This window comes from Puma concolor, chromosome A1 (assembly GCF_028749965.1).
Source record: "Puma concolor isolate L17-30 chromosome A1, mPumCon1.1.hap2, whole genome shotgun sequence".
Lineage (NCBI taxonomy): Eukaryota > Metazoa > Chordata > Mammalia > Carnivora > Felidae > Puma > Puma concolor.
The window spans coordinates 153,606,575-153,621,734 of NC_141667.1; the positions used below are offsets into that span (position 1 = coordinate 153,606,575).

Consider the following 15,160-nt stretch of genomic DNA (forward strand, 5'->3'; position numbering starts at 1 on the left):
ATTACTCCACAGAACTAACCGGCATTTACTTCCCACTGCCCATTTACCGTATTCTCAAGTCTGTGACATGTTTTTACAAACATACAAAAATGGAAACCAATGTAATTCGGAAGACTTTGCACTCATATGGAATAACAGGCTAATTTTTTAACATTTAAAAGTAATGTTAAAATTAACAAGAAACAACAGGTGTTGCTGAGGATTTGGAGAAAGGGGAACCCTCTTGCATTGTTGGTGGGAATGCAAACTGGTGCAGCCACTCTGGAGAACAGTATGGAGGTTCCTCAAAGAGTTAAAAATAGAACTACCCTACGACCCAGCAATTACACTAGGAATTTATCCAAAGGATACAAAAGTACAGATTCAAAGGGTACATGCTCCCCCATGTTTAAAGCAGCATTGTCAGCAATAGTAAAATTATGGAAATAGCTCATGTCCAACCAGAGATGAATGGATGAAGAAAGTGTGGTACGTATACATAAACAGACACATATATACTTATGCATACAATGGGATATTACTCAGCCACAAAAAAGAATGAAACCTAGCCATTAGCAACAACATGAATGGAGGTAGAATATATTATGCTGAATGAAACACGACAGAGAAAAACAAATATCATTTCACTCATATGTGGAATTTAAGAAAAAAACAACAACAGATGAACATATGGGAAAGGGATTTGTTGAAAAATAACCCACAAGAGATTCTTAAATACAGAGAACAAACTGAGGGTTGGTGGAGGGAGGTGGGTGGGAGATGGGTTAAATGGATGATGGGTATTAAGGAGGGCGCTTGGGGTAAGCAGTGGATGTTGTATGTAAGTGGTGAATCACTAAATTCTACTCCTGAAACCAAAATTGCACTGTATATTAACTAAAATTTAGATAAATTAAAAGAACAAAAATTATGTAGTGGTAAATTACAGTAACTTTTTTTTTTTTTTTAAACTGCACGCTTGGTTGTTTTTAATACAACAGCAAAACAGATTGCTCCTCCTCCCGACCCCCCCCCCCCCCCCCCCCCCCCAGTCCTAAAGAAATTCTAACAAATGTCCTGGGGCCTGTAGCTCTGGGTCATCTGGGATCTCTTTGGTCTGAATCTGTGAAAACTCCTGTCTCTGGATTCCTCCAGGCCACGGGATGCCCAGGAGAATGGACCACAGGCTCTTTGGGAGGGTTCACTTGGAGCGGTGCATGCCCAGCGGCTGCACGGCTGCACAGGGAAAGGGCCCACACGGGGCGGCGTGTGCCTAGCTCTTTCACGGGGAAAGGGCCCACGCGGGGCCGGGCGGGCAGAGAGATTGCATGGGGGTAGGTCCGCGCATGGCGGTTGCACGAGGAAAGGGCCTACGCGGTGCGGTGCGTGTAGAGCGGTTGCTTGGGGGTAGGTCAGCGCGTGGCGGTTGCACGAGGAAAGGGCCCACGCGGGACGGCGCATGCCCAGCGGCTGCACGGGGAAAACACCCACCCGACAAGGCGCGTGCAGGGCGGCTGCATGCGGCAGGGTCCGCGCGTGGCAGTTGCACGAGGAAAAGGCCCACGCAGGACCGCGCGTACCCAGTCGTTGCAGGAGGGGAGGGCCCCACCAAGGCCTTTTCCAGCCCCGCCCGACAGCGCAGGGGCGGGGTGCTCGCCGCCCAGGTCCTGGCAGCTTACAAAAAAAATTTAGAAATTAGTTTTCATATACTAATATGACACCTCTCCCTATTGTTTACGAGTAATTTAAGGGGAAATGACCATCCTGGTAAGACTTCAGGGTGCGAGGACGTGGGCCGGCCGACGGACGGGAGAGTGAGGCGCACCGCTGCCAGGACCTGAGAGGGGTGGAGTACATCGCTGCCAGGACCCGGGAGGGGACGCGCGCACCGCTGCCTGGACCTTCCCGGGGAGAGCGTTGCTGCCGGGACTCCGAAGGAGGAGCGCGCACCCCTGCCAGGACTTTGTAACGGGAGCACGGCTGCCAGGATCCCAAGGAGTGAAGCACACCTCTGCCAGGACCCTGCGTGGAGCGCACCGCTGCCAGGACCCTGCGTGGGGCGCCCCGCCGTCCCCGCCCCGCGCGTCCCAGTCGCCATCCTGGTCCACGTCCTAGGCTCTCCGGCCGTGTTCTCCATCCCCGTCCCCGGTCTCCGCCGCGTCTCGGGCCGGCCTCGCCCGCACTCCCTGGTCACCATCCCTCCGCCCGCGCCCTTCCGGAGGGCCTCCGCCGCCGCCGCCCTGGCGCTGCCCGCCGAGGCCGCCTGCGCCCTGTGCCAGCGCGCGCCGCGAGAGCCGGTGCGCGCCGATTGCGGCCACCGCTTCTGCCGGGCGTGCGTGGTGCGCTTCTGGGCCGAGGAGGACGGGCCCTTCCCGTGCCCCGAGTGCGCCGACGACTGCTGGCAGCGCGCCGTGGAGCCCGGCCGCCCGCCGCTCAGCCGCCGGCTGCTGGCGCTCGAGGAGGCGGCCGCTGCGCCCGCGCGCGACGGCCCGGCCTCCGAAGCGGCGCTGCAGCTGCTGTGCCGTGCCGACGGGGGCCCGCTGTGCGCCGCCTGCCGCATGGCCGCGGGGCCCGAGCCGCCAGAGTGGGAGCCGCGCTGGAGAAAGGCGCTGCGCGGCAAGGTGCGCGCCGGCGGCGGCCTGTGCGCGGCGCGTCCCCGGCCTGCGTCCCCCCGCCCCCCCACTCCCCGGGCTGCTCTGACTTCCCCTCCCCAGCCGTCCGTCCTACACCCTCAGCGGGTGTTCTGTTTCCCAGCCTGAACCCCGGCTCCCCGCCCCCACACCTCGGCCGGTGTCGGATTCCCCCCCCCCCCCGCTTGGTGTCCTGTTCCCCATCCGTGCTTTCTGCCCTGGACAGTGCAGTCTTCATCCTCCGAGCGGGGCCCAGTCCTCCAGTCATCCCCGGTCCCCAACCCTCTGACGGTACCCTGTCCTGTTTCCAATCCGGATCCCTTATTCTGAAGTGTGCTCGGTTACCCCTCATTTGCCGGACGGTGCCCTCTCCCCCCTTCCTTCTTTCCTGGACGGTGCCTTCTCCCCTTATCCCCCAGCCCTGTAAGGCGGCTGTGCCCGCCCCATCCCTGGACCGTATTCTTTTTTCTCCACCTCCGACGCTCCTCTCCCAGCTAGGATTCAGACAGTTCCGCCCCTCCCTGCACCGTGCTGAAGACAGTGACCATCTGCTGACCCCACCCCCGTATTTCACCTACCGCACCTCATTCCCCTCCTCCAGGCGTGACGTCACCCTGTGGCAGTGCCCCCTGCTCCCCCCCCCCCCCCCCCCCGAGTTTCTGTCTAGTGGACCAGGCAGTCGGCCTGGGCTGTCACCTGCTGTGGTCCAGTGCGGCCCCGCCCCCCGCCTTTACCTGGACCATTTTCATACTGGCGCTCCATGACCCCCACCCACTTGGTTCTGAAACCTTGGCTGTGCCGTGGACCATTGCGTGGGGCACCTGACCCTGGGGAGAAACCTGCCATTGGAGAGTCTGGGTGCAGGTGGGCCCAGGGGACCACCTCCCCTCCCCCCCCAAAAGAGCTGGGGGCAGTGCTATTTCCGAGAGTAAAGACGGATCCTTTCTTGGTGCTGAGACATGGTGGTCCATGCCCACCTGAGAGGAGGGAGGAGAGAGCATGGCAGCAAATTATCAGGGGTGGGTCCTGGGGTTCCTGTGAGCCCCGGGCGGTGGCACTGGTGGGTGGTGGCTACGGGCTGCACTGCTGCTAGCAGGTGGACAGGAGCTGGGCTCTGCTTCTGCTGGGGAACCCTAGGTCTAGGTCAGCGCACTCTTGAAAGCCGTGCTCCATCCCTCCCATCGGTGACAGTAACACTGGGCCCCCCGCCCCCCCCCCTAAGGGGTGGCCTTATGTCTGGTTACCTGGTTATATTCTTGGCAGACCCTTTCCTATCAGAGTTCTTTCTGGGGAGAGCTTAGAGGGTTGCTGAGACCCCCCCTCTGGTCCCTGCAGTCCGTTTTTGCTGAGTCTGCCCCCGGACCAGGTGAGGGGGACCCTGGACCTCTGACTGCACCCATCAGTAACCATGTGTCTTTCCAGGAGAACAAGGGTTCTGTGGAGATCATGCGGAAAGACCTGAATGACGCCCGGGACCTGCACGGCCAGGCTGAGTCTGCTGCTGCCGTTTGGAAGGCAAGTGTCCTCCAGCCTGGGGTCTGCCCAGGGAGAGGGTGTGGGTGTGAGCCCTGACCCCATTTGGCAGGGATGCAGCGGAGTGATGCTGGCTGTGCAGCCAACCCTTCTCCCCAGGTGGGCAGAGGTGAGGCGGGAGGCCCCAGGGTTAGCCCTGGGACACAGGTGTCCCTCCGTGCTGTCCACCTGCCTGCCCTGCAGGGACACGTGATGGACCGCAGGAAGAAGGCCCTGACCGACTACAAGAAGCTTCGGGCCTTCTTTGCCGAGGAGGAGGAGCGTTTCCTGCAGGAGGCGGATAAAGAGGAGGGGTCTGCAGAGGACGAGGACACAGACCCGGCCGAGCGCTTTGGGTCACTGCTGCAGGCTGTCTCAGAGCTGGAGAGGAGGCACCGCAACCTGGGGCTCAGCATGCTGCTTCAGGTGGGCCCCCTGTTGTGACCGGGCCCCAGAGGAGGGTGCCAAGGCCCTGCGGGGTTGGGGGCAGGCATCAGCAGGTGGCTGGGGCGCCTTTGGCCTGGGTGTTCTCACAGCAGCTTCCTCTCCCTCCACACCCTCCTGCAGTGATGTCCTGCCCTCTGCTGGCTCCAGACGGTAACAGCTCCATCCACCCTGGCCTGTCACCCAGCAGCTCCTCCATCACCTCCTCCTGGACCTGCAATGACCTTCACCCATGAGGGTCTGCACCGAGGTGCACACGCAGGATGCATACCACGGGTGGCCACCTTGGGTGGGCCAAGACTGCCCCTAGCAGTGTCCCTGTTCCCTTTCCCTGTGGGTATTCGTGGTCCCCAGGCTGTAACCGTTTTACCGTAGAGACCTGTAGCTACTGGTGGGTACTGTTGACCCCAATGTATCACGACTCTTCATAAAGTTCTTGTCGCTGTCACTGAGTCTCATTTGCCTGGGGTCTCCGTGGCCCACGGCAGTTGCCAGGCAGCCCAGATTGTGCAGGCCTGGCACCCACCCCATTTAAATTCCACCCACGATGGGGCCGCTCTGTTGGACATGCAGACCAGACCCCTGCACATGTGTGGGGCATCCAGTTAGGGTGCAGGGAAGAGAAGGCTCACGGCACCTGGAGGGGAGGGCAGGCAGGCAGGTCGACTGTTTGTGGCTAGAGCTCCCTACAGCATGTGTCCTGGGGCAGAGGACCAGTGCGGGTGCAGGTCACCCCCAGGCCTGCACGTGGACGCCATGTTCCCTCTCGCTCTGCCTCTGGCTCCCTTTGCTTCAGGTTTTCTCCAACAGACAAATGTGGCAGAGTTGTGACTTAGTGGTAGCATCATCATGTACATTAGGGCAGGCGATAGTGCCGCAGCACAGAGATGGGGATGTGGGGTCCTAGAATGTTGACACGGGGCCATTAAGGATGGCTGAGGCTGGGAGTCTTCCTAGATGGTGCAGACTTAAGGCCTGTAGGTGCATTCGCACATTCCCAGATGAGACCTCAGCACTATTGCCCCTCTGTTTCTGAGAGTTTGGGTGTGGCTGGTGTTCATGGAGCCCAGTAGAGAGGGCTTGCTCCAGCCGGTTTGCCTGGCATCCCTCCTCCCATCTGCCTCCTCCCCTGCCCAGAGGGTCTCCAGGGACGTGCTGTATCCACACTGCTGCAGGAAGAGGGCTCCCGCAGATGGGACTTCTCTCTGATGGGCTCTCTGCCTCCGCTGAGTGACCCTGGCCAGCTGCCTGCCTGCCTTCTCTGTGGAGATGTGCTGGACAAACCGTGGGACCATGGCCAAGTAACAATAATCCTGACTCCTCAGACCCAGGGACAGTGCTAGAAGCGTCCCACTCTAGATGTGGGGTGGACATAGGGAGGGCACTGTAGGGAGCCTGTGTCCAGCAAGCCAGGAACATTCTAGTGTGGATGGCCTGCAGTTGCAGCCAGGCCCACTGCCCACTTGGTAGTTTCTCGAAGTGCCCCGCTGGCCTCCAGGGCCTCGTGACCCACCCCAACTGCCTGCTCCCTGCTGGCACCACCCCCCCTCGTGCCCCTCTTCAGCCCTGTGGAATAGTGTTGCTCCTCCAGATTTGTGCGGCCGGCCAGTCCCCTGCCTTCGAGTCCGCGCTCAAATGACATCTTACAGAAACTGTACAATATCTTCACAAGCTCCTGCGTGTGAGGACAAGCAAAGCAAGGTCTCGTGTGGGCTCTCAGCAGTCCTCGTGTGTGTCCCTCCGTGTGATCCAGGTCCGTGCAGGGGCAGGAGCCCGAGGAGAGCAGGCAGGGCTCTGCACAGAGGCCCTGAAGTGGAGGTTTGTCTGCTAGAAGACCGGGGGCACTTTGAGGAAACTGGTTCCTTTGTGCAGGGCCCAAATGCCTTTCCCTCCGATCCCCCTTATCTATCCTAGGCGGACCTGCTTGTTTCCAGTTTCAGGGATGTTGAGTCTGGCGATCCCCCTTATCTATCCCAGGCGGACCTGCTTGTTTCCAGTTTCAGGGATGTTGAGTCTGGCGGGCAGAGACACACTGGGGGGCCCTTTGCACTCTGCGGAGTGCTGATTGACCAGGTGCAGGACAGCAGCACGGCAGGAGAGGCCCACACCATTGGTCAGACAGGCTCCGGGAAGGGCCGGGGAGGTGGCGCCCCAGTTCTCTGTTAGGGCTGGAAACAAGGAACCCAGATGATGTGGGTCAGGACGCCCTGAGGGAGTGTGAGCCAGTACCGCTGCTTTGAACAGCCGCCTGAGAGAGTAAGCTCCATAAACAGAAGAGGCAGGCTGGCTGGGAGGTCGGTAAGGGGGGGGGGGGGCATGCCCGGGACCCGCCCCCAGCCCCCCAGACTTGGTGATTTGCCAGAAAAGCTCCCAGAGCTCATTGAAGGCTGTGGTGCTCACAGTGACCGTTTATCACAGGGTGAGGAGACATGTGAAAGGAGAAGTGGGGAGCAGCAGAGTCCAGTAAAAGTGCCCAACACAGGTGCCATGAAGTCCAGCCGCAGACCAGAGACCCTGCCCTGTGTCACGTGGTCAGGCCACGTGGAATGGCCCAGGGCCCCTGGGCACACAGACATTCCTAGGAGGGTGCCCTGGGGGTTAGGTTCAGAGATTGCCTCCCAGCCAACTACACCCTGGGCCGGGTGCTACCCTGTACCCTGTGTCACCGCACTCCAGCGTGCCTTGGATGACAGCATCTTCTGGCCCCGGTGTACCTCGGACAGTCCCGGAACCTTGTTTGTAGTGTTGAGATGTTGGGCGTGACCTGGGTCCCCGTTACAGTGTGGGGGCTGTGTGGTGGAGCTGGTCCTGCAGAGATGTGCACACAGGGTGCCCCGACCGGATGTGCTTGCCTAAGACCAGCAGAGGTGTCCGGGGAGAGGCTGGTCTGCCGATGGTGTCCTGGATGCAGGTGCAGCTCCTCCCAAGGGGCAGAGCTCTGTAGACCTGGGCACTGACACCCACCCTCTCACCGTGGGCGGTGGGGGTCCTGCGGTGGGGTGGGGTCACAGCAAGAGAATACTGTCAATCCTTGCCTGCCAGTGGGGCCACCCAGTGCTTGGAACTGTCCCCTCAGGTAAGATACAAAGGCTTGTACAAAATGCCTGTTCTGCTCAGCCGGGCGGCCCGCGGCCAGAGTTAACACAGGCTGGCATGTCACAACTGACGTGGGTCATACTAAGACCATGCAGGAAACTCCTGCAGATCAGGAAGAGCCCAGAGCAATGGGGTTCAAGACCCACAGCCAAGGCTGGTGCAGAAGAGGAGCCAGAAGGCTCAGAAGCCCAGGGAGAAATGCTCAAAGTTAGTAGTGCCTGGAAGTCACAATGTCCGGATGGAGATGGGGCAGTGGACAGCAACCCCCCCTTCCCCTGCACCCTTACCCCAAGCCCCTGCTCTCCTGCTGCGTTCTGGAGTTCAAGCTGCCAGATGTCCTGGCATTTAGGGTGTAGTGACCCTGGACCCAGCAACCCTGCTTACAAATGTCCTATTGCAAAGATGTCCTCCCCAGGCCCACAGGGTGATGCACATGCCAGCATTCAAGGCTCTGTTGTCATGGGGGAGGGGGTGGGCAGGGCAGACTCCAGTGCCCCACAAGGGGGAGGTGGGAAGTCAAATGGGGGATGGAGGCCACGGAGTAGGCCGCAGCCCTGGGGACACAGGAACTAGACACGGGAACTTGGACTGTCTAAGGGCACCATGCTGAGTCACAAAAATAAAGAAGTATAAGATGGCACTATTTGGGGCACTTGGGTGGCTCAGTCCATTCCAACAATGGCTCAGGTCATGGTCTCACTGCTCAGGAGTTCGAGCACAGCATTGGGCTCTGTGCTGACAGCTTGGAGCCTGGAGCCTACTTCAGATTCTGCCTCTGTCTCTCTGCCCTTCCCCTGCTTGCACTCAGTCTCTCAAATATAAGATATTAAAAAAATTAAACTAAAAAAAACACAAAACAACAGGACGGACTTTTTACTGAAACTTAAAATGTGTGCACGCCGAACAATTCAAGGTTGCAGGACACTCCAAAAACTGGTGAGTGGTACCTGTCTAAGTAGGTGCCTTTGGGGAGGGCAATGAAGATAAAGGAAGTGACAGCAAAGCAGAAGAAAAGGCACCAAGGTGACCCAGCAGACACTGGGGGTCCCTACCTAACACAGGACTTCACGCCTGGGAAGGAAGTCAGTACCAGGGTGGCGTAAGTCACTCGGATTTCTGTAACTTGCTCTTCATCAAGTGTGTGGGTGCCTGTGCGTGTTTGGGGGGGGAAAATCCTGAGAAGCTTTTGGAATATGACAGCGGTGTACATCCTGGAAGGTGTTGGGGGCTGCAATAAATGAACAGAGAACATCGACTCTAATGTGCATGTATACTGGTCCAGACCTACAGACTCCACGGGTCTCTGGCCCACCACACACCATACAGATTTCTGGGGACCTTCCTCTGCCCATCCTCTTTGGAATGTCTTCTTTTTCCTTCTTTCCTATCTTGAAGACTCCAAGCCAGGCAGGGGTCCCCAGCGGCAGCTGCTTCCAGAAGCCCCCTGCCCTGGGCCTCCCTGGGCTACCAGAGCCGCTGTCCCCAGAGCATCCAAAGACCTGGCACAGTGCGTGCCCAGCATCTTCTCAGGGAAGGCTAGTTCCTGGAAGGGCACAAAAGACCACAAACTGGGTAACAGCTGGAACTCGTCAGAAAGTGACATTTGTTTGGGCAGAAGAAAGCAGTAAAGGGATGCCTGAGTGGCTTAGTCGGTTAAGCATCTGACTCCTGATTTCAGCTCAGGTCACCATCTTGAGGTTTGTGAGCTCGAGCCCTGCCTCTGGCTCCTCCAGGACAGTAGTGAGCCTGCTTGGGATTCTCTCTGCTTTTCTCTCTGCCCCTCCCCGGCTCTGGAGCATGCTCTCAAAATAAATACGTTGAAATAAAAAAGCAATAAAGTAGCTGCCAGGCACTCGGGAGTCCCCTCAGTCAGATGGCTTATCAAAGTTGAGGTGTTTCATTCATTTCCTAACAGGAATCTTACTCTGGAGTCATGATTTATTAAATATTTTTTAAAAATTTATTTTGAGAGTGAGAGCGTGAGTGGGGGAGGTGCAGAGGTTTGCATTGGGCTGTGCAGTAATAGCAGAGCCTGATGTGGGGCTCACACCCATGAACTGTGAGTTGGTGACCTGAGCTGAAGAGGACTGAGCCACCCGGGCGTCCCTGAAGACCTAATTTAAATGAGACAAATACACTGAAATCCACCCCGACCCCCCTTTTGAAGATAATCTTTTGGACTCTGAGGTTTTATTAAACATTCCTCCACGAAGCGATGTGCTAGTGAGCCAAGTAAGTATGAAGCCACTTACAAAGAAAAAAATGTCAGTTAAAACATCATCAGCACAACAAATGGTCAAGTAGGTCAACCAGTCAGAATGAAACTTTCAAAGGACACGACAACCATCTCCACAGTCTTGTTTCTTCAGGTCGGTTTTGCGCCAACGAGTGGGCAAATTTACATAAAAAGCAACAGAAAACGCAACACGTGGGCCATGGATACAAACTCATGTCTCCTTCTGGGCAGAACAATCATCTTGTAAACGGTCTCAATCCCACAGCAAAACCACCACTGACCTCGTTCGGTGACCAAGGATGGGGTCTCCTTTTGCACAGGCAACCTCTCCCGGTCGCTCTTGCGCGCAGCCTCCTTTCTTTCCTTACCTTGAGGAATTTTATTCTGACTGCGAGGGTCCGAAGCGCCACCTCTTCGCCTCCTGTGACCGAGCAGGCCCTCGTACCCCGGTGGAGGGGAGCGCACAGCTGGGGCGCAGCGCCTGGCCGGTGCCATGGCGACCAGGATGTAGGCGACACTCTGGGAAGTCCAGCCCAGCCGCTCTAGTGCTCCTTGTTTCTGTGCTCGCTGCAGGCCTCCTCTTGCCGCGGGCTTGCGGGGTCACCGCGCACCCCGCCTGCCAGCCGGGGTCAGCAACTTCGGAGGAAACCGGAGCGTGAACGGGGGCCTGAGAAGTGTGCCCGAGCCAAAAGGCCCATTCCTATGCCAGACAAACCCGCAGGGGCGACCGGGAGGCCGGAGAGCCGCAGGCGTCTCCAGGGCTGTATGCAAATGAAGCGACTTTCCAGATCTCGTCTGATTGGACAAAGCGCAGGACATGGCGTCGCACAGCAGCCAATGAGGATCCAGGGCCGCAATTCCCCACACCCCATTGATGAATACAGCATCCAGTGGCGGCGCTCCCGGAATATAAAGCTCTCTGGCCGGCGACTGACTGGGAGGCATGTAACCAAGACTTGCAGGGCTGCAAGGTGCACGCAGGCAAGAGGGCGCGCATCATCCAGTCAGCCTGCAACTGGCCACCCGCTACGACCCCCAGCTGCACAAGCTGCTGGGCGGCGCGACCATCGTCCAGGCCGTGCTGCTGCAACACCGAATACAGCCAGAAGACCTACTGCTGTCTCTTCCCGTCTCGTCTGTCCTTGTCCTTCCTTGTCTTTGTGAGGCTGAAGTCCTACAGCCAAGGTTGGCACACAGGCTGGTAATGGCCCAGGCCCTTAACGCCTTATCTCCGAATACGGGGAACCCCAAGGCAGGCCTTGCTGAGCTCCTCGCCTGGGTGCAACGCTAACCCCAGGCTCTTAATCCTGTTCCTCCAGGGCTGCGCACTCTTCTTGAGCCTAGCCTTCAGTACTCCGGCCTGTCTCCTAGGAAGGTTGTCTGTCTCCCTTAAAGCTTCTATTGAATGAGGTCGTAGGCTTTTCTCCTGTGACACTGCCTCTGTCGGTTTCATTTTCAGACGCAGCCAGGGACTCCTAAGAGGGTTGAGGAAAACTTCCCCCTTCCCCCACCCCTCCCCCGCCGCTCACCCCCTTTTTCCCATCTAGTGTTGTACTCTCGGCTCCTCCGCAGCTAAGACCCTACTTAGGTTCTTCCAAGTGCCTATGGCCTGAAACAGTCTGGCGCAGAGGACTCCAGAGGTGAGCCTTAATCTAGCCTCCCGGAGTCTGGCCCAGCCGGCCCTGGATGGGGGGAGGCAGAGAAAGGTAAGGACGTAAAATGTGTGAGCTTCCAAGATAGTGGTTTTTGTTTTTTTTTAATTTAATTTTTTAAACTAACTTTTTTAATGTTTATTTTTGAGACAGAGAGAGAGAGAGAGAGAGAGAGAGAGAGAGAGAGAATGAGTGGGGGAAGGGCAGGGAGAGAGGGAGACACAGAGTCTGAAGCAGGCTCCAGGCTCTGAGCTGTCATCACAGAGACCAATGCGGGGCTGGAAGCCACCATCCTCGAGATCGTGACCTGAGCCCAAGTCGGAGGTCCAACTGAGGGGGCCACCCAGGCGCCCCTGCAGCATGGTTTTCAGTCCCCAAAGGCCACAACTGATTTTAGCAGGAAGCAGAAACTGCAGGTGCCTTCCTCTGTACTGCTGACTTCTGGTCCCCCCGCGCCCCCCCCCCCCCCAACAGGGTCTGAGCTCTTCCAGAATCTCCCAGTCACGTGGGTCCCGTATCGGCCCGTTCTGAACCAGGACAAAAGTGGAGAAGTCTAGAGGTGCCTGTTAGCTGAGTTAGCAAAGAAACCTAGGTCAACAGGTCAACCTGGCAGCCTGAAGAAAAGCAGGTTTGAAAAAAAAAAAAAAACAAACCCAAATAGTTCTGGGGCCTTGTTACACTGCCTCCTCCCTCTGGCCTCCTGGGCTTCTTATGTCCTGGCTGCTCTTACCCCTTCTGCACCCTGCAGGCAGGTACCTGGACCCCAAGCTTTCTGAAAAGTTTGTGCTGACCTGTGTGTGTTTCACCTGCAGGCAGTGGACTGCCCTGAGCAGATTGGTTTTGACTGACTTTTTTTTTTTCCTTGTGAAAGTTGCTTAATTTTTTATCTCTGTGTTGTTTGTTTTGTTTTTTTCACCTGGCTGCCACTGGTCCTGGTTTGGCAATCTGCTTATGTTCCTCCTGACAGTGTAATGATACTGCCTTCCCTGTGAATTGTAGTTCACTGCTCCCAGAACAGTTGCAAATAGTTATGCTTTCCAGTGGCACCGTGGAGTGACACTTCCAAGCATTTCAGAAGAGGTTATTGGAGCTTAGAGATGTTATATGACCCGTCAAAGCAGCAGAGCGTGGTGGGTGACATGTATCAACTGAACCTGCTTGTCCCTGGGGAGTGTATCACTGAGTTCTGGGCAGCACTGTGGATTTCTTATCATCAGTGATCCCACTGGATCCTCCAACCACCTTACACTCTAGGGTCATGGGACCACAGACTCTTGTCTACCAGAAATGGAGTTGAGTACCCATGGGAGATTTTGACAGAGACCAGAATCTCTGGGAAGGTACGTGGTCTGGATGCAGGATATCAGAAGCCCCTGCCACATATGTGCACAGAATCCCAGAGGATGGTGGCTTCTTACATGCCCTAGTGAGTCTGGGGAGGAATGCTCTGTAGACAGGCAGAGGCGGTGGGACCATTGGAGCATCTCCAGTCCCTCTACTTGGTGGGCAGGGATCCCAAGAGGAGGGGTTGGTTGGAAAGGCTCAGGGCAGCAGACACAGTCCAGAACATTGCTGAGCGTGAGAGGTCCTGCTAGTGCAAAATGCAGAAAAGTGCCACATGGGGGACACAGACACCCAGTCACAGCATGTGGAAAACCTGGATGTGTCTGAACTTGAAGCCTGGAGGCATCTACATGGATGGAAGGACTTATGGCCAATTGGCCATCCTGTAAATGTTCCCAAGTTGAACTCTGGAGTAAGGGATTGCCATAGTGTGTGTATGTGTGTGTGTGTGTGTGTGTGTGTGTGTGTGTGTGTGTGTGTGTGCAAGTGTGCATGTGTGCGTATGTGTGTGTTTTAATTGGAGTGAAATTCACATAACAAAGTTCATCACTTCACTTCTGAACTCTTATGTGGCTACTGAGAAACTTAACAGAAGACCATAGGGGAGGGGAAGGAAAAAAAAAATTAGGGATGGAGCCAAACCATAAGAGACTCTTAAGAAACTGAGAATACACTGAGAGTTGATGGGGGGTGTGAGGGAGGGGAAGGTTGGTGATGGCATTGAGGAGGCCACCTGTTGGGATGAGCACTGGGTGTTGTATGGAAACCAATTTGACACTAAATTTCATATTAAAAAAAAGAATAGAAGGAGAGATAAAGGTTTTCCCAAATAAAAACTGAAGGAATTCATCATCACTAAAGCAGCCCTACAAAGGATTTTAAGGGGGACTCTGTAAGTGAAATGTTGCAAGGAACATAAAGTACCAGAGACACCACTACAAGCATGAAACCTACAGATATCACAATGACTCTAAACCCATATCTTTCAATAATAACACTGAATGTAAATGGACTAAATGCTCCAACCAAAAGACATAGGGTATCACAATGGATAAAATACAAGACCCATCTATTTGCTGTCTACAAGAGACTCATTTTAGACATGAGGACACCTTCAGATCGAAAGTGAGGGCATGGAGAACTATGTATCATGCCACTGGAAGTCAAAAGAAACCTGGAGTAGCCATACTTATATCAGACAAACTAGACTTTAATTAAAGGCTGTAACAAGAGATGAAGAAGGGCATTACATAGCAATTACAGGGTCTATCCATCAGGAAGAGCTAACATAAATGTCTATGTACCAAATACGGTAGCTCCCCAAAATATAAAACAATCACAAACATAAGAAACCTTATTGATAAGAATGTGGTAATTGCAGGGGACTTTAATACTCCACTTACAACAATGGATAGATCATCTAGACACAGGATCAATAAAGAAACAAGGGCCCTGCATGATACATTGGACCAGATGGACTTAACAGATATATTTAGAACTCTGCATCCCAAAGCAACAGAATATACTTTCTTCTCAAGTACACGTGGAACATTCGTCAAGATAGATCACATACTGGGTCACAAAACAGCCCTTCATAAGTAAAAAAGAGTTGAGATCATACCATGCACACTTTCAGACAACAATGCTATGAAACTTGAAATCAACCACAGGAAAAAGTCTGGAAAACCTCCAAAAGCATGGAGGTTAAAGAACACCCTACTGAAGAATTAATGGGTCAACCAGGCAATTAGAGAAGAAATTAAAAAATATATGGAAACAAATGAAAATGAAAATACAACAATCCAAATGCTTTGGGAAGCAGCGAAGGCAGTCCTGAGAGGAGAATACAGTGCAATGCAGGCCTATCTCAAGAAAGAAGAAAAATCCCAAATACAAAATCTAACAGACACCTAAAGGAAATAGAAGCAGAGCAGCAAAGACACACCAAACCCAGTAGGAGTAGAGAAATAATAAAGATCAGAGCAAAAATAAACAATATGGAATCTAAAAAAAACTGTAGAGGAGATCAATGAAACCAAGAGTTGGTTTTTTGAAAAAATAAACAAAATTGATAAACCTCTAGCCAGGCTTCTCAAAAAGAAAAGGAGATGACACAAATAGATAAAATCATGAATGAAAATGGAATTATTACAACCAATCCCTCAGAGATACAAGCAATTATCAGGGAATACTATGAAGAATTATATGGCAACAAACTGGACAACCCAGAAGAAATGGACAAATTCCTAAGCACCCACACACTTCCA

At 54.7% G+C, this 15,160-nt stretch overlaps 1 protein-coding gene and 1 long non-coding RNA gene across 2 annotated transcripts; one reads left to right on the top strand and one right to left on the bottom strand.

Moving 5' to 3' along the window:
• The first annotated feature begins 1,325 nt into the window (after positions 1-1,325).
• On the top strand, positions 1,326-5,013 carry RNF187 (ring finger protein 187). Its single transcript, XM_086716751.1, has 5 exons — positions 1,326-1,386; positions 1,822-2,600; positions 4,032-4,124; positions 4,326-4,547; positions 4,689-5,013. The coding sequence occupies exons 1-5, from the start codon at positions 1,326-1,328 to the stop codon at positions 4,689-4,691; spliced, it is 1,158 nt and encodes a 385-aa protein (XP_086572877.1). The 3' UTR covers positions 4,692-5,013.
• Positions 5,014-8,519: 3,506 nt separating this feature from the next.
• LOC147584570 (uncharacterized) lies at positions 8,520-10,649 on the bottom strand. Its single transcript, XR_015251385.1, has 2 exons — positions 10,266-10,649; positions 8,520-9,204 (listed from the first exon to the last, which is right to left on the bottom strand). It is a non-coding gene; the product is annotated as an uncharacterized LOC147584570 (long non-coding RNA).
• Positions 10,650-15,160: the final 4,511 nt, after the last annotated feature.